The 24,304-nt window shown below is 51.3% G+C and overlaps 6 protein-coding genes across 6 annotated transcripts; 4 read left to right on the top strand and 2 right to left on the bottom strand.

Moving 5' to 3' along the window:
• Positions 1-293: 293 nt before the first annotated feature.
• LOC100901533 (dynein light chain 2, cytoplasmic) lies at positions 294-2,319 on the bottom strand. Its single transcript, XM_003740711.1, has 3 exons — positions 2,179-2,319; positions 1,145-1,280; positions 294-904 (listed from the first exon to the last, which is right to left on the bottom strand). The coding sequence occupies exons 2-3, from the start codon at positions 1,250-1,252 to the stop codon at positions 743-745; spliced, it is 270 nt and encodes an 89-aa protein (XP_003740759.1). The 5' UTR covers positions 1,253-1,280; positions 2,179-2,319; the 3' UTR covers positions 294-742.
• Positions 2,320-4,115: 1,796 nt separating this feature from the next.
• Positions 4,116-6,499, top strand: mRpL38 (mitochondrial ribosomal protein L38). The gene is made up of 8 exons (XM_003740710.2): positions 4,116-4,279; positions 4,510-4,671; positions 4,802-4,941; positions 5,047-5,234; positions 5,390-5,548; positions 5,637-5,773; positions 5,974-6,143; positions 6,217-6,499. Exons 1-8 carry the CDS (start codon positions 4,183-4,185, stop codon positions 6,406-6,408), a joined length of 1,245 nt encoding a protein of 414 aa, XP_003740758.1. The 5' UTR covers positions 4,116-4,182; the 3' UTR covers positions 6,409-6,499.
• An 844-nt stretch (positions 6,500-7,343) lies between these two features.
• On the top strand, positions 7,344-11,178 carry LOC100901251 (integral membrane protein GPR155). The gene is made up of 2 exons (XM_003740709.2): positions 7,344-7,451; positions 8,146-11,178. Exon 2 carries the CDS (start codon positions 8,146-8,148, stop codon positions 10,759-10,761), a length of 2,616 nt encoding a protein of 871 aa, XP_003740757.1. The 5' UTR covers positions 7,344-7,451; the 3' UTR covers positions 10,762-11,178.
• A 602-nt stretch (positions 11,179-11,780) lies between these two features.
• On the bottom strand, positions 11,781-15,072 carry thoc5 (THO complex subunit 5). Its single transcript, XM_003740782.2, has 10 exons — positions 14,729-15,072; positions 14,425-14,604; positions 14,133-14,320; positions 13,768-14,045; positions 13,268-13,634; positions 13,006-13,155; positions 12,596-12,893; positions 12,365-12,458; positions 12,028-12,268; positions 11,781-11,934 (listed from the first exon to the last, which is right to left on the bottom strand). The coding sequence occupies exons 1-10, from the start codon at positions 14,786-14,788 to the stop codon at positions 11,871-11,873; spliced, it is 1,920 nt and encodes a 639-aa protein (XP_003740830.2). The 5' UTR covers positions 14,789-15,072; the 3' UTR covers positions 11,781-11,870.
• Positions 15,073-17,265: 2,193 nt separating this feature from the next.
• LOC100900196 (uncharacterized) lies at positions 17,266-19,895 on the top strand. The gene is made up of 4 exons (XM_003740781.2): positions 17,266-17,337; positions 17,439-17,563; positions 19,232-19,398; positions 19,494-19,895. Exons 1-4 carry the CDS (start codon positions 17,266-17,268, stop codon positions 19,841-19,843), a joined length of 714 nt encoding a protein of 237 aa, XP_003740829.1. The 3' UTR covers positions 19,844-19,895.
• A 1,272-nt stretch (positions 19,896-21,167) lies between these two features.
• On the top strand, positions 21,168-21,958 carry LOC100900054 (uncharacterized). Its single transcript, XM_003740780.1, has 3 exons — positions 21,168-21,210; positions 21,308-21,623; positions 21,783-21,958. The coding sequence occupies exons 2-3, from the start codon at positions 21,308-21,310 to the stop codon at positions 21,956-21,958; spliced, it is 492 nt and encodes a 163-aa protein (XP_003740828.1). The 5' UTR covers positions 21,168-21,210.
• Positions 21,959-24,304: the final 2,346 nt, after the last annotated feature.

The following is a 24,304-nucleotide window of genomic DNA, read 5'->3' as shown; positions in this document are numbered from 1 at the left end:
AACTCTGCCATGCGCCTCGCCTCCACGCGGCTGAGGCGGCCACACCGATTCGTCGGAGGTCGAGCGGAAATAGCGATCAATGTTGCTGCAGACCTTGACGAAGCACGCTAGCCATGGCAGGACCTACCGAGAATACTCCTTCCCGGGGGCATATCTCCCAAAGCATGGGTACCCCGACCGATAAACGGCAGTAGCTTTGTGTAGTGATGAAGGCTAAACTTTCGGAAAAGCCGAGCGGAACTCCAGAGCGAGGCGCGACAATAATAATATATTGTAGAGAAGACACTTGCATCACGTCTCAGAGATGATTATTGGCATCCTAACGTGGGTCATACAATTGACTGCGAACACTGATCGGGGAAAAGCTTGTTTGAGGAGATTCAGCAGCATTACATTTCTCATGATGACAGTAATACTCATTATGTACATAAAACTTGGTAACCCGCGCGGCAACCACTGCTCCGGTCGTCACTCGAGCCGGCGGCGCTCTCGGATGAAAATAAAGCTTTTATGACAGGGAGTCGATTGAACAATTAATTTCGGTTCGGTTGCGGTGACCGCCGCTCTCATTTATACCCATCAATAAGGCCAACAGAAACTTGATTCCTCGATGGTTGACGGGATGGAAACAGCCGAGGAAGATGATGCGGCACAGCTGACCGGGGATGATATCTCTTCGTTTTCGCCATCAGTGGGAGCTCGAATCGGACAGTGCGAATGTAGGCAGGGAGGCGGATTTGGATTAACCTGACTTGAACAGGAGGATGGCCACCTGGCCGAGATAGAAGTAGATGAAGTGCTTCGTTTCATGGGTTACGTAGCTTCCAAAGTTGCGGCCGACAATGCAATGCCAAGTTGGCGAGTATTTCTTGTCGAACTCCTTCTTGATGAAGGCCGCGATGTCCTATGGAGGAGGGAATTCGAACGTTTGAGTTCAAAGTTTCAGTTTGTGTACCCGCGTGTAGCTCGGGTCAGACCCTCAATCTCATGATTCCTTGATCAGACTCATGACTTATGACTGACATTCGTCAGGACTTTCTCGAGACTCGATTCGATATCGCATCGGATATTGATCGCAGGAATGATGCAATCGAACTGTCGTGGGCGCTCATGTTCCGATCCCGACAAACAATGTGGAACAAACCTTCTCGATATTGTATTTCTCTAGGGCTTGCGTAGCAATGTCCACGGCGTCTTGTTGCATTTCTTCCGACATATCGGCATTCTTGATAACAGCCTTGCGGTCCGACATCTTGAGTCAACGATGCGGGTTCTGTAAACTGGATTGAACAATTTCTTACTAGACTATCGAGACATGGATGTTGAGTGGAGCGCCTCGCTTATCTCCTCGCGATTCGGAATTCAGAGCAACATTGAGCGACATCGAGTATCGGTGGGGCAGCCAGGGAGGATTGGCGCCGAACGACTCCGCGATTAGGAACTCCGCGATGGTGGGTACAGATCCTAGGATACGATCGGCATGATATTCTCCGCGAGTCAACCAATGAGCAAAAAGAGTTTTTCTCTTCCGGCGCCCGAACGGCGCCTGTCGAAAGCAATATTTCCGAACAGTCGAGAAGCTCAACTCGATTGCGTACAAGGCTCTCCCGTTCAAGGTTCTCGCTGGAGGGACGAGGTGAATCCGACAGAAATGCTCGGCTTCCGCGCTTATCGAGCGTGGTTTCAGCTCTTCATGATGTATCATCATAATTCCAATGAATTAATAATCCTTGTTTCAAGCAGCACTACTGTAAAAGCGAATCGGATCGCCGACAACAGGCATGGTTGACGCCAGTCACGAAGCACACCTGAGCTCAGACCTATGTCGAGGAGCAGAACGATCACGGTTCCCCGAGATGAAAGCCCCGACGGATGGAATAGATTACGTTCGGGGATTATTGGACGGCATAGCGCAACGTGCTCCAGCTTGTCAAGTCATAGAACTCCAAAGGGACCGGACATCTCTTCTCGATATATAACTACCATTGAAGGTAAATAAATACCGAACAGGGAGATGTTTTGTGCTCGACGAACCCATATTTACTGACAATTGACACTGCCCGGATTTTCTGCAGGGGATCAGCTATTTTCCAAACCACTGACTCGCAATCTCAACACCGGCTCTCTCGAAGACGCAACCGATGCCGCATCCCGACTTGTCCTCGGCATCGAACTTACCTCAATCCTGAAGATCAAAGGTTCTGGCAGAAACAAAGGTCCTCAGTTGTAGTCGATTCCTCAATGAATGAACAACCAAGACGACTTCAACCGCCAACCGAGCAGCCAGCCAGCGAGCCCTCGTCAGATCCAGCAGCGTTTAAGGAAAAAGCGGCGATTGGTCGGCTCGAGGCGCAGCGCGTCGCATCGATTCGTCGAGCGGAGACTTCTAACCCGACTTCCAACAGGCCCCGCCTAGGTACAAATAATAGGACCCGATTATTGGTTGCCCGAGCGGCGCCAAAACTCAAATAATTGCGCGGGCCGGCTTCTGCGCGTAGTGCACACACGACGACGATAAAAGCGTGGGTCCGTTGCCGTTATCAAGGACTTCGATGGTCTACCGTCGATTCCTGGTGTCGGTGGATTCTGGGAGTAGCTCTTGTTGGATTTCGCGCGTCGCGAATCCGTATATGTCATATGTCCTCTGGAACGTCAGAGCGGAATTTCGTTGCAGTTGGAAATGGCTTCGGAGTGAGAGACAAATTCTTCAAAATCCATAACCTAATTCAGAGCAAATGTCGCCACGATGATTGAGTTGTAGTCAAGTCGCGTATCATCGGATCCACTACCGGGGAGCGTCAGACTGACTCGAGCCGAAATTCCAGAGATCGAATCGTGAATTAACGGGCTTCTTCTGTATTCGGAATGTGCGTAAGTGTGCGCGGCTACGTGGATGATGATGGTGGTGGCGGTTGTAGCGTGATGCCCACACGAGAGTTCGTGACGAGACTGTCAGGGTGGTCGTCATCGTTGTAGCGGCGGCACGGCGAACCCGGCCGAGTGATCTCTCTGATCATATCACTCACGGCGGGGAGCAGGCTTGCTCGGCGGAAGCTATGACTGTCTTCCAGGGAGCCGTGATGAAATCGCGAATCGCCAATTGCGAAGTTAGAAGCTTACGGAATGAGAGCGATATCGGCCTCGTTATGGTTTGGAAAACATTTGGTACGCAAAATACGGCCATGGAAAGGCAGGCCGAGGTGGGGGCTTCGAGTCGGAGTCTGCGGTAATCTTCACGGTCGGACGTGAATGGAACTCGGGGAGAGGTCCGGGGGAGAGCAAATCGAGAGGACCTTGAAAACCATGAGCTTCACATCCCCCCGAAGAGTGACAGCGTCGAAAACTTGTGAGGGGCTATGGGATGCGCCGTGGATGGCATCGACACGCCGATATAGCCTAGAGCATTGTGCAAGACCGTAGCTTGATTCCGGAATTTGTACAGCATTTTCCCTCGATAATTACGGGCGATGATCGAGAGCGGGCTCATGTCGGGAAAAGACCGCGTTTTATCCCTCAGGGGGTCATTGATGCTGAGGGCGCGTCGACGAGACTGCGGTACGAATGTTCAACCAAGACATCACCGCGCACGCCTGTCTAGGACTCATGAGGGTTTTGCCACTTTTTCCCTTTCGACTTTGAGCATAACCGTCTACGGCGTAGGTGGGCGTCCATTCTCACAAGAGCACCCATCGGTGCGAAACTCGATCCTTAGTTTACTGGGATTCACAGATCATAACTAGAGTATATTCTGCTCGAGTTCCTCCGAATCAGATCCCGCAATCCCACCGAATGAAGGGCGCCAAACCACCGTTATGGTTTTGGGTGGAGTCGAATGGCAGCGAGGAGTAGTTGCGCGAGCCGCTGGTAAATGAGAGGATACGTCGAAGCCCTTTAAGGTTTCCAGTCCTGGTTGCGAAAAGCTCCTCTCGAACCCAAATGAGGACGCTGCGCCGATATTTCTCTAATCGGCATATTCGCCCGTAATCTTTGGAGCAAGATGATGGCTCGGAGGAAAATCAAGCTTTCGAAGTTGGCGCGTGAGCTCGAGTCAGCACCTGACACTAAAGCGCGGATGGACGGCGGATATACTGACGGAACTTTGTTTACCAAATATCTGGCTCGCATGGTGGTGCGCGAGATCTCAATTTGAGACTACCGACTCGGAAACGGGTCGTTGACGGGATGCTCCGATGTGTACAGACGAAAATTCCCGCGTTCACTCGAGGGCTTCGCGGTGCTCTGCCCGAGGTCGCCAAGACTCTCGACGAACGTCTAGCCGGTGAGTCTCACAAAGTCTCAAACCTCCCTCGCTCTTCCGAGACTCGACGTTCCACGATTTATCCACCGGTTGATGGGTCTTCCTTCTTGAAATCGAGGAGGAGATCACCTGTGATCGCTTCGTCGGGCCAATGAATTCCCATGTGATTCATGAATTTCTCGGATCGCTCCGGCTCGGAGGTAAACGATGCGCGACTCTGCTATGGGCACTCTGAATATAATTCATTTCAGCGTTGCACGAAACTGACTCCGAGGTCGACGCTCGTGTGAACATAGGCTACAGCAAGTCTCTCGGCCGAAAACAGCGAGAAGCGCTCGAAAAAGAGAGGAGAGCAGAGTTGAAGACAATTCAGAGAAACAACAAACTCCGAGACCTCTGCAGTACCGGCGATTGTGAGTCTGATGAAGTCTTCACCCTCATACGAGCATGTGGTCACTTCCCCCGTTGCTGATTTTCCAAACATGATTTCTCATGACCCTGCATCCTTCGCCGCTCACGCTTCGATTGCCCGAAATTCCGCAGTTAAGATCGACTTGGATCTTGTGAAGACATCGTGGAGAGAGACGGATTTCGGCCAACATGTCCTTCTTAGCGCTGATCATTACAACATCGTCCGAGATCTCTTCGACTTTGGTTACTTCCTACCAGCTGTCCACCTGAAGGCAAGAGTTGGGAAGCTCCACAGGAGGAGAGCGTCTCGCTCCGTAATTCATGATTGCATCGGGACTCCACGTCATACCAAAGAACTAATGTTGTATGTACTCCAGGTCGATTTCCCTCTGTCGAATGATGAATGCTCGCCCGTCCACTACGGAAACATAATCTCTTGCGCGGACTCGGCCAGCGTCCCCGACGTGACCTACCCGGCGGATCCGGGGCACCTTTTCACGCTGGTGATGACGTCTCTAGACTCTCACCTCGAGTCGACAGAGAGCGAATATCTCCATTGGATGGTGTGAGTGTCAGAAGGAATGCTCGATCGACTTCGGAGTACCCCGGGGGCTCCTACGTTTCCCCAATCTCTTATTCGAACTAATTTCGCATGAGGTCCCAAAATGCCTCGCATTGATCCCCGTGCTCGTTTGGCATAAGCTCATACCGCGTTTGCAGCGGAAACATACCTGGGAACGATATTTCGAAAGGAACGACTCTCTGCGAGTACATGAGACCCTTCGTGCCTAAGGGAAGCGGATACCATCGTTTCGCATTCCTACTGTTCAGACAGGAGAAAGAAATTGAGTTCAGCAAGCATCGGGAGACCATCAAGGGGTGAGTACCACACCTGAAACTCCTACCGATCGCGAGCTTGAACCGATAGAGTCGAGCGTCATTCATGTGACCGTCAACGCATTTTCAGGACGTGTTTACGAAAACGAACTTTCCGGACGATTGATTTCTATCGAGGTTTGGAGGACGAAATCACGCCGTGCGGTCTGTCCTTCTTCCAGAGCGACTGGGACGATTGTCTCGTCGATTTCTTCCACAATGAGCTCGGTGAGCCTACGTTCGAATAAGAAACCATCCCGGATGTTTGAGTCAGTCCTCGTCTCGGGGGGTTCCGAAATCCTGCAAGGGACTTCAGAAGACATCAAATGCTGGGATGGGACCCAATGACACTCCAAGTTGGCTCTGAATCGTTTTAACATGAAAATGATGACGCATAAGCTCCAAATGATCGAATTGCACTCCCTCAGGCATCAAGATTCCGGTATTCGAGCACGTTCCTCTGGAACCCGTCGAGGAGAAGTTCAAGAAATACCCTGAGAACGAGTCGTTTAATGAGTACATCGACAAGTTCCGAGATCCGAAAGAGATCGCGGAGGATATCTACTGCCGAAGGCTGAAAAAACTCGATCCGTTCAAGGTGAATAACTGCCACGATCAAAGACCATCGACAGCCTGATGTCCTCGGAAGTAAAACGGTTGTTTTTCTTCAGGAGGAAGTACCTGAGACGAAGTACCCTCACGCTCACCCAATGTCGCTGAAGCTCGCGTCCTGGATCAGAGCTGAGCAGACTCAAGAACGGGAGCGAGTCGGTAAATTCAAACACATGAAACGGTTCTCGTTGCATCCGGAAGGATACAAGCAGCCGTACAAGAAGGTCCGCGTAAAGGTGTACGATCTCTAGATGGACTCGTGTCGTTAGATAGTGACCACTTACGCTGTCGGCACAAAAATCCCGAGATAGTTGATATGAATAAAGCGCGTGTACTCGAATTCCATATGGGAAGTCATTCCTCTGTCGGAGGTTGACAACTCCATCTTGACTCTACTCACAACTCTCTCCGACGTATTTACGAAAAGCCTCGCCTCTACCTATCGATGCTCGCCCTTCTGTCGGTGGAACTGTACACAACCCACAAGTTTTCCCCGTTCCGCGAGCTCAATCAAGAGAATATAACATGCAGTCATGCGCCTCGGGTGCATCGGGGCGTCATTCTGTTGCGCTGAAACATCTACAGTCATTTTTACTTGTCAATTTTAAGAGATCAAGGAATTCCGGAGTCAAAGGTGTTCCAGGTCAGGCAAGCTTGGCGATAGAGATTTCCGCCGAGCTCCACTGGCTCGTTCGTGTTCGAAAACCAATCCAGTCCAGGAGCATTAGCTGGAAGCTTCAAATAAATGTAGGTTGGCCGGTGGCGGGCGAGTCCGTTTCGGGTCACTTGCGACGGTTGAACGGTCACTCCTGAGAGGAGGACACGGTTAGCGGGGAAGCGAAACCCTCGAGCTCACTCCTGTCACGTAGACCAGATTTGGCCCGGCTACCGGTCTTCCCGACGATTCCGTCGACTAAATCGTCACGATCTTCCTCCGCTTCGAGAGGTTCTCTTCATATAGGTTCATCAGTTCCATTGGAATTTCGGGAGCCTCTGCGCTCACGGCGGGTCGCGCATCGTGAAGAGGAGATTCGAGAGTGATATGGGGCGCCGTTTCCGCGCACTGGCCGGTTTCGAAGTCCAGAAGGTGGTAAGAGACCGGCTCCGCGCTCGCTCGGAAAGCGTAACAGCAGGTTCCGTCGTTTAGTGACACTAAGTACCTGTCCCTACAGTGGCGCTCTCGAAGAAGACGTGAGCTGCTCGAAGCGTCCGAGTTGTCGAAAGCAGTGGAGCTCCGGTGGGATTCTCTGTGATGGGAACTTAGTGGCATTCTGGACTTCCGCCATTCGGGGAGGTGAGTGTTCTCCGATTCCTTTTAATGAGTTCCCGAGTTATCGAAGGAAGCTCTCCATAGTGTCCCTGCTGGGAAAAGATCAGGTCGTCACAGCTCTATGAGTCAGACGGGGTCTGTATCAACACTTGGGATACCCTAGTATTGCTCGATTCCATGGAAAGCCCTTCCTTGGAGAATAAGAATGAATCACTTTGAGAATGGCTCCGGGGACCCAAAGTTTTGCGCAATCGACAAAGAAAGGTCACGTTGGACCATATGATCTTAAGCGCAGAGCTATGCGGAGCTGCAGCGCCTCTGCAACCTTGTCTGCCGTTTCTCGGCTTCTGAGACTCTCGCTACGGATATTCGCGATTACCCGTTGGGCTTGTTGGACAGCGTCGACGAACGTAGCTCGTTCAATCGGGAATTCCCAATGAGCGCACGAGTTCGACCGACCGCATTCAATGGGGCCGGCTATCAAGCTCAAGGTTAACGTGATTTTCTAATCGATTCGAACCTTCTTTGATATTTACTCGACTGACCAAGAGCGGAACAAGGATGCAAGGTCCTCCAGGCGCAAGTCATTGACGTATTCGCGACATTCTCCTCTGTCGCTCCTGAGATCCACGGTCTCAGTCAAGATTTGATGTGAATTAAATTATCCTGAGTATCCCTGTTGACGAGAACTAATCGATTTCGGAATTTACTCTCGCAGATGCTCGTGAACACCACGACGCCGGCGCCGATGCCACCGGTGGGGCTTTCTACAGCGGGGACCTTCGCAGAAATATACGAGAAGCTCCTACCGGTACTCCTGCAATGTTTCGTCATCGTGGCGTTAGGCTACATTTCGGGTCGGACACGGCTGATTCCCCAATCGGACACCAAAGGACTCCAACTGGTCGTCTCCTATTTCTTCCTACCGGCGTTAGTGTTCCGATCATTGGTGACGATCGATTTCTACACGGTTAACTACAGATTCTTGGCGTCGATCCTCATCGGAAAGCTGGTCATATTCGGACTGGCCGCCATTCTCACATGGCTCCTGAAGAGGAAGGACCGGGTTGCGTTCGCCGGTCTGTTCGGCATATTCTGCAGCATGTCGAACGATTTCGCGTTGGGATACCCTTTAGTCAGCTACCTGTACGAGAAAGACCATCCCGAGTTCTCGCACTACCTGTACCTGATCGCTCCGATCCAGCTTCTGATCATCAATCCGATCGGTTTTGTGCTAATGGAGTACGGTCGTCTGACGAAAAGACAAATACCGTCACGGTGCAGGAGCAAGGCAAGCTCTCACTATTGGAAAACTATCCTAGGAATCCTGAAGAATCCCATCATGGTCATGACAGCTGCTGGCATTGTGGGTAACTTCGCTTTCAAGCAAAAACTTCCCCGCTTGCTCGAAGTGACGACCGAACCTCTCGGAGCCGCCTTCTCTGCCAGCGCTCTCTATCTTCTAGGCCAGAACATGGTCGGGGGCTTCAGCAGCATGTGCAAATACACAATGTTGACCACTACCCTAATCGTCTCTGTGAAAGTTCTGGCGGCGCCCATTCTGATCCGCGAAATCATGTCCCAGATGGGCATTCCCGACCCAGCGTACACGGATTTCGGCTTCCTCTACGGGATGCTCCCACCCGCTCCGACGGTGGCGATTTTTGCCGCTCAGTTCTGTCTGCCGGGAGAAGCGGTCTCGGCCGGAGTCGTCGTCGGAACCTTCGTTTCGGCCCCGCTCATCTTCATCACCGCCACGATGAGCAAGATAAGTGAATCGAGCCAGTCGTACCAACAGACGATGGTGTCCGCCATCTCGTATACCAGTCTGATCGCCTTACCGCTCTGTCTATGGACGCTCTTCGTTTTGATCCCGAAAAAGCATCGAATCACTCACTCTACGGCAATTTGGCTACTATCGGCCCAAACACTGACTTGCATCGGAGGGATCATGCTCTTCTGGGCGCCGGGAGACGGCAGCGTATTCTTCTACGTCCACACGTCGGTTTCGCTGGCGGGTATTTTCGCCTCGCGCATCTGGACAGCGATGATAGCGACCATTCTCATGCTGTGCCACGAGAGAAGTCTCTGTTTCGTGCTCAAGATCCGGAGCACGTTGTTGATCGGCGGTTCCGCAGCCTCGCTGATCGCCACTCTCATCCTATTGGCCGGTATCCCGTTCGGGAGCCACTTAAACCTCATGAACGATCCGAACTTCCATCTCGGCCGAATCCAGGCGGGTGTCGCGCTGATCTTCCTCATCATTTCCTTCCTTGTGACGATGTACGGCCTGGTTCGCCAGCAGAGGTTCCGGTCGCGTGAAGAATACGAGCCTTTATTCATCGCTGACGACGCGAACTCAGTATCCCCGAGCGTCTCTAATAATATTTCCGTGGGACTTAACGATCAGGCGGTACCGCAACTGCCAACCCCGGCGGCTCCTGCCAGTTCGTGCGCTAATTGCTCCTGCTACAAGGGTAACCAGCCTGGAACGGCTAACGCCCTCCCAGACCTCGAGGACTTCGGGCTGTCGAATTCAGTCAGGCGTAAAGTTCCGAGAGTGCGGCGGCTAAGCGAAAAGCAGGAAGTTGCTGCCACGGCAAGTAGCTCGGTGGTCAGCACGGATCCGACCATGTGTGGTCCGACTTACCATTGCACACCTGCCGACAGGAAAACGTGCATCTCATCGGTAAAGCAATATCTCGAACAAGTACACCCCGGCGAAGAAGTCACCGAGCCCGATGTGGATCTTCATCAGAACTTCAGACATGTTTGTTTGCTCCTAATGCTTCTGTTCTCGATGATGATCGGCATAGCGGTCTCGCTCTGGCAACTGCTCACCGAAAAACCAACCGGCATTTTGCTAGAACTCGAGTTCTTAGACATAATCTTGAATTATGGGCAGGGAATTCTGACGTTCATCGTATTCGGGGCCGACGCCTCGTGGCTGCTTTTCCCGTACCATGCGATCCTGAAATTCTTCTGCAAAAGCGAAGTCAGCATTCCTGCGTTTTGCGAACTTTCACCCGAAGTCAAACAGCTCTGCGAACAATTCCGGATCTATCACTTGGAAATCTTTGCGAACGACGTCTGGCCTGGAGTCGATATAGAGAACGTCAAGTTTTCCGGTCAGCAAATGTGTGATTGGCTGTGTATGGTGGGATTGTCTCACTCTCGAGACGAGGCTGTGACGTACGGTCGCACTCTTCTAGAGGGCAGGACAATCGTACACGTTTCGAAAGAAAAACATTTCGAGGACGATGTCCACCTATACCAGTTCCTAGCTCATCCTCCGTGTGCCGTTCGAGCAAACAGCGATAACTTCAATGTCTAAAAGAACGCGAGGTTGCGCGCGAACGAAAAGTGATATCCGAGTGAGAAAAGATTTACCTTTAAGAAGTTCATCCGTTCCTCGTGAACGGCCGATCTCGATCGAGAAGCTGTTCCCAATTCATCGAGCATATTCGATACTCCACGAGGTTCGCATTTTTCACATGTTCGAGGTTTGAGATGAATATTGTGTCGAAGCGAACCTGCTCGAGATTCATGGCCCACGGACAGATCTTCTGAGTTTTGGTCCTAGAAAGAAAGAACTTATCGAGATCTTTGTAAAATTTGTATCTCACAGCAATTATCAGACTCCGTCCTGATCTGTATAGAAAATGAATGATTAATGACTGGAACAGCGTAAGTTATCAATCTAATGGTTGCAATTTTCATCGAAAGGAAAATATTTTAATAAATTATGTTGAAGTTTGTAACTCTGGTTTTGCGCTTGGAAGTGGTGCGCCTTCGTGATAAATAAGATCCTTGGGATACGTGCTGACAGACTTACGAACTGATAGACTCAGTTTCTTGAAGTCCTTATGACTATTCGGGATGCTGGGGGCTCAGTCAGTGATCCATGTCTTCACCTCAGTTTGCGGGACTTCAACTGACAGCGAGGCGCGTTCCACCCGCGAGACTTTGATCCTTAAGCCCCTCGATTTTCGAAACCCAAAAGCTAGTATTCGTCAGCTCGGGACAGGACGGATGATTCAACGTAGGTTTCGGATATCTGGGAGGAGAGTCGCGTCCACGCGCACGACTCCTGGTTTCTGTGCGATCGACAATACAATAAATCATAATGGGGATTCTCGTCAATGTGTCATCCTATTGGCTGAACTCACCGCCGAATTCAATCGTTATCGAAAAAGAGGAACGATGGAACGCACCCCTGCGAGCTGTGCGACGCGAAGGTCCAACGGCTGGCGATCATCCCGATATCGACCACGGGTTATCGGATACCAGTCAAAAGATCGATTCTTGATCGTTCACTTCCGCCAAAGCAAAATGAAAACAAGTATGTAGACAATACACTGACTGAGTTTATTTCACTTTCATTTGAGCAAAGCTTCTCCCTTGGTCCCGATTCGGGTCAGGTAATCCGGGCAACTCCGCCAGTCAGACAGGGGTAAAAATCCCGACGGACGGCTCGTAGTTGAAAGGCTTGGCCCGGTCTTTGCCGCTGAAAAGAGGACGAGAATGTTCCGAATTGAGAAAACCCAAAGGAAATCCAATCGCGAAATTTCTCATGGCGGGATCCTTCGCTCTGACTTACTTCACTTTCCGAATAACTTTCAACGCGTCTAGGTTGAGCATCACCTCGAACGAGACGAGGGCTTGTTTCGCCTGAGAACTCAACAGCAAAGAGGGTTCACCTCCAGTATAACAGTTTACTGTTTTCTCGAGATCCTTCAACTCCCCACTCGTGAGCGAGGTGGCGTTTTCGAACGAGAAGAACCAAAATGGAGCCTCTTGAGGATAGAGTTGAGGAACCGAGACCAGCGCTCTCAGATTACCTGGAAGCAAAGTCAGTAATCGCAATCGCAGTTCGCCCCGTCTGAAGCTTCGAAAAGATTTCCGACCGAGCTCGATCAAGCCATTTATGAACTCACGTTTGTCCAGCGTGATGACGGCTTCGAAGAATATAGACTCTTTGAACATCATTGCCTTCAACGCGTCCGTCCCAGCACCAAAGCCGATTCGCATCTGAAAATCATCCTCCGTTATCGCCACGTGGAAACCGCACAAGCGGATGTTGGTTCTGACGGCATTCATTCACATGAAACCGAGTCATTTGGAAGCGAGTGAATATCTTCATAATCAAATGGACGAGGTGAACGCACCATTGCTTCCTCCATCGTTATTTTCTTGAACTTTTCCAATCTGCTCGAGACCTCTCTTGGGAATCTGCCCTCTACATCGACGATTCCCTCAGCCAGTCGTCCCAACTGCTCGTTCAATACGACCCGAGTCGACAATCTGTCCCGTATCAGTTTTAGTGTCTGTTCGAAATGCTTCTGCGATAGTTCGGCAGAAGGCGTGACGCTCGCAGACAGAAAGTCCAAGCCACACAGCCATTGGGTCCATTGGTAGGGTTTGCCGAGACGGCACACGCCGAGCGCTCGCTCCAGGTTTTCCACTCTGAATGCGAATAAAGTACGTTTGAATGTCGTCCACAGACGTATCACGCTTTCGGTCTCACGGACCAGGATTCTATTGAAGCTTCGTTGTGTTGAGCCCCTACAGCACTGACCCATTCTTCGCTAGGAGATAACGCGTCGTGGGATTCGGCGACTGCGATCCATTGTCCCCAGAGAAGAGACCGTCGAGAATGGAGTCGACATCGGCGATATGAACTTCCAACTTAGAACAAACCACCTTCAATGACATGATGTACGAGAACCTGGGGAGCAATAATGGGAATCAGATCCAAAGATCTTGCACTTGGACTCCTGCCCTTCATGGCCCTGCTGCTGTGCAGGATTCGAGTAACGTTGCGCCTCAGGTATTCTCACCGAACAGGAAAACCCTTCTCCGTGGCAGTTTTCATCGCGATGTTCACCGACAAGGGGAAGGGTTTCAGAAATGCTTTCAGTTGATTCTGCTCTTCTTGGTTGGCAGATTTCGATGTTGTCCTTGTCTTACGTTTCTTCTTTTTCATCGTCACCAACTCGTCGTTGTCCGAGTCAGACTCTTCATCTGCACCAGTGATTTTATCGAGGACTTTCTTTGCTTCGTCTACGTCGCCTTCGATCGCCACCGATTCTATCATGTCGGGATACACCTCTTGGAAAGCGCAGGCTTCGACGTAAATCACGTATAATGGTCGGCACAGGAACTGAGCGTCCAAGTGCTCTGGTTGGCTGCGCTGCAGCGTCATGCCTTCGGGAGAAAAAACAGGGAAGTGTCAGAAAAGGAATGAGGAATTCCCATCAATCGGAAGGTATAGCTTTTAGAGAAGCTTTCAAGGGCCGCGAACGGATTGGATCCTCGCTCGTCTTCCAATCTTTCTGACCTAAATGCGAATACAGAGGTTGGGCGGATTCCAATATGTTGTTCAGAGTGGGCTGAATTTTCGAGAGAACAGCCTCCTTCGTTTCTATGTCGTTGATTAGATCCCTCTTCCTGGAGACACTCGTCTCCAAGCGCTGCGCTAACTCTTGTCGCATGCTCAGCTCGTGCTGCAGTCTGGCCATGGTGATTTCGTGCTCGCTGGTCGAGTTCCGGATATCTTCGGGCGCCGTTTTGAGGAATTCTTCCTTGGGTATGAGGTCTATGTTCTCATGCATCGATCTGGGGGAACAGTAATCAGGGAGGAATGAGGATCAAAACTCCGGGGAAAAATCTGAGACACGACTTCGGCGGCTGGGAAGTACGAACTTGAATTCCAGACATTTGTCGACTTCGCTCCGTAGGTGACCGGCCTCGTATGCCAAGTTTTGCAGCTGCAAGTGCAGTCCGTCGACACGGGAACGATTCTCTTTGACAGCATCTCGGGTCGCCTTCAGTCGATGCTTGTCGAGTCTGTTCAATTTCCGGAGAGCGACCATGGTTGCCAAGCATCTCACCTTGGGAAGTTCGCAAGATTGGTGGATAAGCACGATTTCCCCGAGACCCAGATATCGTTTGCCGCCATTATCATCACAGAGGATTTTCGTGAAGAATCGCTGACCTTTAGCTCCTGGATCTCTGCTCCATTCTCGCCCTTTTTCTTGCGCTGATCGATTTCCCGGAGACTATCCTTCAGTTGTTGACACAGGTCGGAGAATTTCTTGAAGTTATCCGAAGCGCGAAGCTCTTGGGCTTGAGCAGCCTCGGCGTCCCAGTAGTCAACCGCAGGAGGGGCCGCGACCTGCGAGAACCAGAGGGAAGATTAGAGTTTCTCGGGCTCGAAGACTGCAGAATTTCCCCTCTTTCCCGAAATTTCGCTCAATTTTCGGGGGTCCGGGGTCTACATGTGAAAGATTGCTCCTCACCTCTGGGGCCACTGCCGTGATCGTCCGCGCGAGCCTGACACTTTTTTTCGTTATCGGCATCTTTTTCTGACGAGGAAATCCGATCTATATAGGGATTGGGGGTTCACGGAGCCTCTCAGCCGCTCTTTCAAAAGCCGGCACTTGGTAAACAAAGCCCAGAACTTGTGAGTTTATGTCGCGATGTCGATCTTGTCTCCGAACATTTGGTTATCGGTGGTGGCAGTTGAGTGGGAAACGTGACAGTCTTCACCGTCGCGATCCGTTCCTAAGTAGAACTTAGTAGAACTACGAGCGAGTCTCTCAGAGCCTGATGGAAAGTTTCGAAAACTCGAATCTATTTACATGTGATCGACGACGATGATGTCTGTGATCTCGACCAGCACAGATCACCGCCATCATCTCCGCGGGGCGGGCGCCCTGACTCCGATCGACGTCAGCGACATCGGACAGTCTAGCAGAGACCCTTGGAGTTCGGGAGCGCCTCCCGCGGGAGCTTCCGGCGGACCCCGAGTGGAGCTCCCTCCTCGCCTGAGCATCGCCAGGGCGGAGGATACTTTGTCTTCAGCCATGCAGTATTAGGCGGGCGGTCCGACATCAAGATAATGCAAGATTTCTCTCCGCGCGGAAATCCACCCAGCGAAGAGTCCGGAATCCGTATGGAGCACGTGGGGAACATATCTTTCATACGCCACGGACCCCGGATTCCACGTTCGCCGAAGTCGGTTCTTTTCCGGGAGCGACGAATTCCTTCTCATCGACAACCCCACTTGAAGCGCCCTCGAGCAGCCGAAGGGCTTGTCTCGGATCGGAGGCAGCCAATAATAATTCATGATTCCATCATGCTACGAGTGGAAAACGAATTATCTCCACCGATCATTTCAAATGCCCCAGCAAAGGGGCCCATTCTCGTCAACTTCCTACGCTGGCCCTGAAGCGGTCATCCGGGAAAAAGGCACTTTTATAAACGGGAGAAAATTGGATCGCGGGCGAACCTTCCCCTTCGCCCGCAGATGCCTCGATATTTGATGTATTAATTCTGATAGAGACTAGCTTTCGCCTGAGCACTAGCGCATCGAATGGCATACACTCCCATGCTCGGACTAATCGGTTGCTATTCAAGTCGTCCTGCGAATCTGCCGACCAGTCTCTGTTCTTTGTGCATCGTCAGAGCCAGGACTAAATGGCTAGATGATGTCGTCAAAATGATTGGCCATAAAAGCGTCAATAAATACGAAATGACGGATGCAATTCTCCAGGCACAAGGCAGCTATGTGACACATTTTGGACTTTATCCCGGTAACAAAAAGCATGGTACACTCTCGATCCGAGCTCAAGGTCAGCTGGGAACAGGATTTCATGCCCTGGATCTACGTAAAACTGTCTTGTCGATAAAAAATAAGGTGACCCAGATAACGTCCCTGTTCACCTTGAGCCCGTTTCGTTATGGACCGAATCCGGCCCAGCTTCAAGGACGCTCCTAAGCGATCCCCTTAGAGGAATCGCTCCAGCGAGGCTCCGGAATGACTCGAAGGTATCGGTCCAATGATCTTTGTAGGATTTTCGGCCTAGCTGAGGAAAGTGGTCAGCAAGCAAGCAAGAAAGCACCTCTCCGCGCAGGGATCGGTACGCTCCGGAGGAACCCGGAAATCCCGGCCCACGATCTCCCAAGGCTCACAGCTCTCCATCTTGTTCGCGGGTCAAGCGCTCCTCCTTCGAGAATGGACGGACTCCGAGTCGGCGGTGGGAAGCTGTCTCTCTTCTCGCGTCCCTATGATCTGAAAATGACAGCTTCTCAAGAAATCGCAAACTCTCCTGACTGCTCCACCGAAGTCAAGCAAACTGATCGACCTCGGATGTCGGGCCTTCTGCCCCAACCTGAGTCGGGAGAGCAAGCTCGACTGCGGACATGATTTTAACGGCAAGGACGGGGCATAGACCTTCGGGGAAAGCAAGGGAGAGTTGATTTTCAGCCCTCGACGATGGAGGCCACCTGATGTCTGGATAAACAAGCGGCCGTGTCCGTCTTGAGATAGGAGGGACATCAGCTGTAGTCAGCTGAATTCCGCCGAGGATGCACATTGTCTCTGCGCTGTCGGGATTCACATGGCTCCCAGAGCGCACAATAAACAATCGCTGTAGCGATGGCCGGTAGTCTCTAGCCGCTTACGCGAAATCCCCCCTCGTGGACGCTCTAGAGTAAATTGGTTATTAATGTGCGATCTCCAAAGAAAGTGTGAGTTTATTACCTCGGATGCCCCAGACCCTTTCCTGGCTCACGTCACAGCTGGATCGCGTTGAATGAGTCGATGAGGCCGCTAAGGTATATTATCCAGTTGTTTTTCCGCGCAGACTCTGATACAGAAACTTAAAGCGAGAGATCCGCGGCAGCAGCGCCGGTCCTCCTGTTTCCATAGGTCTCCCACCAGGTAAAAACCAGAAAAGCCTACGATGGATTTCGAAGGAAGACGGACTCCAGCCAACTAATTGTCCGATGTGCCCCTTCTCGATTATACGTTCAGACGAATATGCGGTGGATTATGATATACTCCATCGTCTTGTGGTGCATCATCCCTGCCTCTGGCGAAGAGTTCTATAGAGGGGGCAGAGAGGTAAGATACCTTGTCTGTACTGTAGCTCAGAACCCCTTTCAATCCGGAAGTCTTCGAGGCGCTAGCCGATGTGGGAAATCCCTCTTATTCTGCTTTCTCAGATTTTCCTCAACAAAGATGTTGGTCCCATCGGGAAAAATGTGTCCGGGTTCCGTTCGGAGTTGATTTTGGCTGAAGTGAACTTTGAGGGTAGCCGTCCGACACGTTGTCGGCTCTCCTCGATCCGGTGAGTGTTCTCACTCTAGATGGAACAACGATACCCACATGGAAATAACGGGATATCGGCTTCGATGCGGCTCGGGGAAAAATCTTTCAAATGGGGAATATCTTTAAATATATTTCGATAGGACGACTCCGTAAGGGGCTGGGGATTCGGCAATGCTGACCACTTGGATGCGCCTACTTCGTCCCCCGAATATCGGAATCTGTACCGCTTTCGGGCCCTCATGATTAACTGATCTTGGAGATGGCTAGTCTGCCAAATCGGGTCGTGGAACGGCGGAGTCCCGGAAAGGCCGTGCGCGGGACTTATCTACAGGGTGGGGCAGTATATTCTCCCCATTTTGTTTTGCTCATGGAATCCGAACCATGAGGGCTAGCGAAGTTCTGTTTGCGGCAAAATGTTTAAGAGGACTCGCCCTCTCAGGAAAGAATCCATTTGGTCCGATACCTCCAAGCTGGAGAACAAGAATCAGCGGGAAAGCGAGGGAAACGGGTTTTCCCGCAGAAATCAATACCGAGCTTCATGAGAATGACGTTCGATGCACTTCAAAAAGTCAATTTTGAACGTCCACCAGCTGAGGAGTCTCGGACCAGAGGATTTTTTCTCTGAAAGTGCAAGTCCTCGTGGTCATTCTACTGCAAGCAGAATTCCGCTAGCCTCCTTGGCTCGTATTTCATGGGGATCATTCAAAATGGGGAATTTATACCCTGTACATATATACCCTGTATCATATAGGTGTCATATAGATACTGCCCCATCATGCGGTTCTCTCTGGCATTAAATCCAGAATCTAGAGCGAATGTAGGTGGGCGCGTGTCTTAGGATCGATGAAGACTGCCCGCAATGGAACTGAGTTGGGTCAGCTAGTTCGTGGGGATTCAGGAAAAATGCATCTGGGGTTAGCGGAGTGGTAGTCCTACCGCTACGCAGCACTTCATTAGTTGGGGGCAGAAGCGAATGAGGTTCAGCGATGGGGAGGCTCGGGCGACTCTGGAACATCTGCAAGCTTACCGATCGCTCGAATCGATATTTACCAGCGGAAGGATCCCGATGTGGGAATCGTTCCCTCTGAGAAAGAGAAAAGAATTGGACCTGAGGACGAATCACCGCGCAAAGTTCCCAGCCCAATCGATCCGTCTGCAGGAGGAACCGAAGAGTGATCGATTGGCCGACGCGTCTGACCGACGTCATGGAAACGTGCTCCTCCAGGATCGGCCTTCATTTCGTGGACTTCACGTCGGGTAGGAGCGCCTCTGATTGGGCGAGAAGGAGTTTACGATACCCGTCGGCGGCAAAATCTCTTTTTCTCGGCCCAGGTGGATTTGCTCCCAAGATCCGACCTCGGAAGAAATACTCGATCGGTGCCGCCCGAGACCTCTACCTGGATATATGGTTGGCATTCGACCATTCATAGGCCTCCCGAATGTAGCCTTCCATATCGCTCGTTCGGCACTTCTCATGAGCTTCGGAGCTTAATCACGCAAGCATCTTCCTGGTCTCATCTCAGCTACCGAGAGAGATAGAGGGGCCAGATATATGAGTTGTGAGGAGAGAACACATAACTCAACGAGTCCCCCGTGCATGGAGACAGGATTCAGCCTTGCCGTGATTGCTATAGTACGCTCTGTCCCTCTCCTTCTCTGTTAAATTGCATTCAGTCTCCGTTTTCAGCCAACCGGGCGATGATGATCGTATCAAGGAACTTCTCAGCGACGTCAGCATCGTCGAGGACGACAAAATGCTGCAGTGGGTGACCATATGCGGGAAACTCGAAACGAAGCTCAGGGGGGAAACCGCCTATGACGACATGTGGTATATTATGCAAGAAATATACCCAGGTGAGCGTCTTACTCCTCAAAGCCGTAGCCTCTGTCGCGGCGCATTTCGAGCACCGGAATTCACACTCGCATTTTTTCTCCCTCATGTCTCCCAGGTACCTTGTGGTGCGGACCGGGAAACGTCGCTGAAAGCTACGCTCAACTAGGTCGGTATACTGAAACCGATCGATGCTGTCGGAATCATGACTATTGTCCGGTGTGCATTCCTCCTCACACGGACAAATATGGTTTCAACATGACCTTCGCATACTCTGTGCTCAGTTGTGAGTGCGACCGCCAGTTCCATCAGTGCCTGAACAAAGCTGCGATCAGGCATAGATCGGCCAGATTTGTGAAGGAAATCTACTTCAGGCTATACAACGGGCATTGTGTGGGCTACAGTAATGGCAGACGGCGGCCCTTCAGGATGAGCGAAGCGCTCCACGATTATCTGTTCAATCGATAGGATCTGTGATCTGACCCCCGGAATGCATTTTTAATAATGTAATAATAAAATTGTGGAACGAGAATGCAAGGGCAGCTAACGACTCTTCTACATAGATGTCCATCGAGCGCCTTCAGGATCCTCGCAATCCTTTCTTGAATATGCCCCGATCAGGGACGTTCCTGGCGGAATGTGGCATCGCACAATCGGCGGATCGATGATGCACCTGAATGCATGTCCGTCATTCCTATACTCATCCACATAGTCTTTTTTGTACATTTACCTATGTTGAACCGACAACACTATCCGCCCATCACTGCAAGTCAGATTGAGTCGCGAGGAAAATCTTCACCAAACAGATCTTACTCGGTGGATCTAGATGCTCGGCTGTTGAAATAAAGAATTCGAAATCACCTGGCAATGCAGGATGAGGAGTCTCTTCTCCGGAACTATGCTGCGCATGCGACGCGAATGATGCTTCACGAGTTCTCCTCACACACAAGGCTGTTGAGGCTTTACATTGTCGAAGGTGACTTTGCCAGCTCAATTTGAGGACTAAGAAGCCGTACGAAATTTCGGGGGCTCAGCGGGACGAAGAGAAGAGCAACGCGTTCTACGTATCCGGCTCCCCTGTCCTCTCGGCTGTGTCCCTTCCGCTCTATCCGACCAAGAATTGTGGTTCAGTAAATGAACTTCGCAATGTCGAGGCACGACATCTGGAAGGCGACGAGGCAAGGGAGCGAGCTAGGTCGAGTTTCTCCAGGAGACGAAGCAGATATGAAACATGCCGCAACATGTCGATTCGATTGCGGAAAGGCCAATGTCACCAAACAAAGCGTCGCAAACTCGTCAAGCATTGCATAAGCGAAGAGGACCGGGTGTATTCGTGCAAATTGGACGGAAAACTGGAGGTGAAGAGCCACGCCTTCCCTTCGGTGCGATATCCGCACCTGCCAAGATGCGAGATGCGCTCCGAGAGCTTCTCGGACCACTGACACTGAATGGGTCGCGCTATAGCGCTCAGGGAGCGAGCGAGCGAGCAAACGCCGTCACGTCGTTACGTAGTTGTTGTCCTTTGCGTGGCTTGCTTGTCGACTGGCTTGCCGACGGGCCCACCGCTCGGGTGGATGGGTGGTGGCTTTTGAGACCAAGCTTGACCAGCCGAACATAGAACTTTCGTAACCAGCTTGGTCAGCCCCTGAAGTCACTGAAAGATTAAAAGCGTTTTAGTCATCCACCCTATGGAGATGAAAGAAGATCCTGTTCGGAAAAGATGGAGAGAACGAGGTCCGGCAACAGCGAAAGTGGCCATATAAGCAGCGAGCGACTCGCTTCCAGAGTATACGTGGTGGTGTAGTGTTGTGTTGTGTAGTGTCCTCAAAGCAAACGTGAGTGCCTGCAGAGGAGGAGAGTTTCCTCACGAAATCTGTCCGAGGACCTATGTCGCTGAACTTCGGAGATTGAGGTAGAGAGTATTTTTTGCAGATGGTTTCAACGAAGTCTTTGGTTCGGAACATGGGGCTTTCTCTCCTGTTGGTGTTCTGGTGTCTTTCTATCAATCTTTCACCTGCCTTGGCTGCGGATCCCCCTTCTAAACACTCTAGCAAAGCCGCCCCCCATCCTCCTCCGATGCCCAAATCTCCAAAAGCCGCCGGTAGCGCTCCTCAGCCTCGGAGTTTCGGTTACGGGGGATACGGTGGCTATGGTGGAGGGCACGACTTGTTCGACCGCGGTTTCGGCGGTGAATTCCTTCCCATTCTGGCGGTCATCGGATTCGCCGTGATCTTCCTCCCGATTTTCGGTAAGAACATCTTCATCACGACTCTCAGGCTCCGATGAAGGATTAACGTTGAGTCTCCGAACAGTCGATGTTTACGTATCGCATCTCCGCTCGGACTCAGGGGAGATGACTGGGGAGAAAGACTACGAGGGAACCGATTCAGATTCTTTTCCTTCGCAGGCATCCTCATGGCTTCACTCAGCCAATTTTCGGCCCCAATCGGTTTCCCACTAAACCAGGCAGTCACAACAGCAACTGTTGCAGGCCGACGCAAGCGCGAGGCCAATGACGAAACCCTCCTCAAGCTTCTAAAGGGATTCGATAAGTTCTACAAAGGTTTTGCGAAAAGTCAATAAGTCGCATTGGAGTATCCTCGCCGAAGACACAAAGCCGTCTGAAACATCATCGCCTCTAGGGAGGCATCATCCGCCACCCTCTGCTGGCTCGGAGAAAATCGAACTATCATTAATATATGGATAGGAATAGCGCCCGCGTCGTGAAGTCCAAAAGTCACTTGTACAGTCCTGAGGTCCCGTTTAGTGAGAGTGCCGTGGTTCAGTTTTGTCCTTACAATAAATCGTGGTGAAATTGCGTCTGTGATCGAAACTGAACTCCCCAATATTCATTCGATGGGATGAGACGATATCCTATATGACGCTCGGACGACGAATAACGATTTTTTGAGGAGCTTGTGCTCTACTCTAGGTCGTCGGCGCTTTAAACCCGTTAACCAATGCTTGCTATGCCCTCGCACAATACTTGAATGAGGTATGTGAAGTTTCGTTTGCACACGTGATGGAATTGGAAGAAAATGGACCGCTGGAGCTTCGAACGCGGCAACCATGACGTCATGCAGAGTATCATCATCATGGCTTTGATACGTTCGAGCTCTGGAGCACTCGCGTCCACAGCGGGTGACAGCTGCGGACGGGATTGCTCTCCACCCGGAGTATCATTTTGAAAAGCCCACAACTCTGCTCATGCAGCTTCTCAGCTCAACACCGATACGATACTTGACACGCTCCGATCCAAGTCGACCCGGCTTCATATCGATACCCCAGGAGTTTTGTTGATCATGACTTCGTGCCACGAATCTCGAGAGCGGTATTCAGCTCTGAAGCGGCTTCGGCTGGCGACTTCTCCCTCTGATTTCAGGACGAGGATTGTTCTTTACTAATTCGCGCGCGTCCGTGTGTCGACCGAGATTTTTGCGGCGGATGCTTCTGGAAGCAGCCGATGTTCGAAGCAGCTCAAAAATATCCCGTTAGTGGATTACACTATTAGCGGAATGCATAGATCACTGTAGCGGAATGCCGCATCGATACAATGAGAAGTCCGGCAATCATTCATTTCTGAGCTGAAAGCTTTGGAGTTCTGACTCCGAGTGACCCTGCTTCTGTGTTACGCTCTGTATTCACCACGAATGCCGGGCGAACATTCCTGAGTAGCCACCCGCCACCTAAAAGAATCTAAGAGAAAAAAGCTGATGAAAGGACCAGTGAGGTTCTTCTCGACTAGGTGACCGAAAACCCCGTGTTTTGAGCGTAAACTGTTTCAACAATCATCATTTATTTGCGCGCTTCACCTGTCAGCTGAGCTTTCTCCGCCTCCGGTCGGGTAGTATTCTCCTCCAGTGGAAACAAATTAACATCACTGCCAAACCGAAAAGCGCGAGCACCATTTTCAGAATGTCCGACCGGAAACTGAACAGTAACCGGCTTCCGTCTGCGAGCTGGCGATACTGCTTCATCAGAAACGGGCGAGGTGCAGGAATCGAGCCAAAGACAGCTGACGGCTTTAATTTTTCGTCGAGATCCATCTTGACCACACGGAATTTCTCCCGGAGAGCAATCGCCATCGGAAGACTCAAACGCTATCTTCAAGGCGAGGCAGCTTATTGATTCTCTCCTACATGTACTCAAGCTGATGATCTGTCACAAGCTTCCGTCGTACACTCTGGCAGAGTTTTTGGGCAAATACTCGCAAAAGTCATCAATACTCCGATTTCTGGTGATTTCCTCTGCACAATGACCGAAAGAAACTTTCACGCGGTCGACACGATGGCTCATTTCCTGTAGTGTTCGGAACACGCAGCCGACTGGCGGCGCGATGAGAGTGGCCCCAGAACGTCACCAGACAGCAGCACTTCCGTCAAAAGAGCATCGGCGCCAGAACACCGCCTTATTGTTCCATGTTCTCGATGGCAAAACTGGAAGTGGACCGCTCGGATCGGCTGACCGATTTCAGCTCACCACTCCTGACGAATGGCGCTCTGACTGAGTAGCGAGCCGAGCAACGGCAGCGGCGCTGGCGGGGCGGAAAGAAGGCACCACCGCAGTGAAAGGACGGAAACAGCCGGCACTTGCCTCTGCCGAAGCCACTGCTGTCAAAATGAGAGTGGCAAAGCTGTCGAGGTTTCTTCTGGAATTCGGCAGCTCAGTCGGAGTCGAGAAGAATCTGCGGATGTCTAGCGAGGGATTGTTTGATTGAGAGCTCATCGGTGACACCGCGAATTTCTCTCCCAATCTGGTGCGGTCCGTTCATCCTCCTGGAGGACGAGCCTGTGCACAAGGGGGTGTCCACCAGAGCAGAGATATTAACGTCGGACACGTTCTCGCTCCAGGCGGTTCTATTAAAATGTAGGATATAGTCTATGCTGAGTTCTGGCGGGGACCAGAAACGACTCGGGGGAGTGTCTCATC

This window comes from Galendromus occidentalis, unplaced genomic scaffold (assembly GCF_000255335.2).
Source record: "Galendromus occidentalis unplaced genomic scaffold, Mocc_1.1 scf7180000077086, whole genome shotgun sequence".
Lineage (NCBI taxonomy): Eukaryota > Metazoa > Arthropoda > Arachnida > Mesostigmata > Phytoseiidae > Galendromus > Galendromus occidentalis.
The sequence above is the reverse complement of the archived record's forward strand: the minus strand, read 5'-3'. Positions and strand labels throughout refer to the sequence as shown.

What these genes read in the sequence shown, in the direction of transcription:
- LOC100901533 (XM_003740711.1), bottom strand. Translation starts at nt 1,252, where the DNA reads ATGTCGGACCGCAAGGCTGTTATCAAGAATGCCGATATGTCGGAAGAA. An exon ending in AGAAATACAATATCGAGAAG is followed by an intron (nt 905 to 1,144) that starts GTTTGTTCCACA and finishes CCTCCTCCATAG; the next exon opens with GACATCGCGGCCTTCATCAA.
- mRpL38 (XM_003740710.2), top strand. Translation starts at nt 4,183, where the DNA reads ATGCTCCGATGTGTACAGACGAAAATTCCCGCGTTCACTCGAGGGCTT. An exon ending in TCTCGACGAACGTCTAGCCG is followed by an intron (nt 4,280 to 4,509) that starts GTGAGTCTCACA and finishes AATTCATTTCAG; the next exon opens with CGTTGCACGAAACTGACTCC. An exon ending in CCTCTGCAGTACCGGCGATT is followed by an intron (nt 4,672 to 4,801) that starts GTGAGTCTGATG and finishes GAAATTCCGCAG; the next exon opens with TTAAGATCGACTTGGATCTT.
- LOC100901251 (XM_003740709.2), top strand. Translation starts at nt 8,146, where the DNA reads ATGCTCGTGAACACCACGACGCCGGCGCCGATGCCACCGGTGGGGCTT.
- thoc5 (XM_003740782.2), bottom strand. Translation starts at nt 14,788, where the DNA reads ATGCCGATAACGAAAAAAAGTGTCAGGCTCGCGCGGACGATCACGGCA. An exon ending in ACCTCTGTATTCGCATTTAG is followed by an intron (nt 13,635 to 13,767) that starts GTCAGAAAGATT and finishes TTTCTCCCGAAG; the next exon opens with GCATGACGCTGCAGCGCAGC. An exon ending in CGTCATCACGCTGGACAAAC is followed by an intron (nt 12,269 to 12,364) that starts GTGAGTTCATAA and finishes CTTTGCTTCCAG; the next exon opens with GTAATCTGAGAGCGCTGGTC.
- LOC100900196 (XM_003740781.2), top strand. Translation starts at nt 17,266, where the DNA reads ATGATATACTCCATCGTCTTGTGGTGCATCATCCCTGCCTCTGGCGAA. An exon ending in TGTCGGCTCTCCTCGATCCG is followed by an intron (nt 17,564 to 19,231) that starts GTGAGTGTTCTC and finishes CTCCGTTTTCAG; the next exon opens with CCAACCGGGCGATGATGATC. An exon ending in TATGCAAGAAATATACCCAG is followed by an intron (nt 19,399 to 19,493) that starts GTGAGCGTCTTA and finishes CATGTCTCCCAG; the next exon opens with GTACCTTGTGGTGCGGACCG.
- LOC100900054 (XM_003740780.1), top strand. Translation starts at nt 21,308, where the DNA reads ATGGTTTCAACGAAGTCTTTGGTTCGGAACATGGGGCTTTCTCTCCTG. An exon ending in GATCTTCCTCCCGATTTTCG is followed by an intron (nt 21,624 to 21,782) that starts GTAAGAACATCT and finishes TTTCCTTCGCAG; the next exon opens with GCATCCTCATGGCTTCACTC.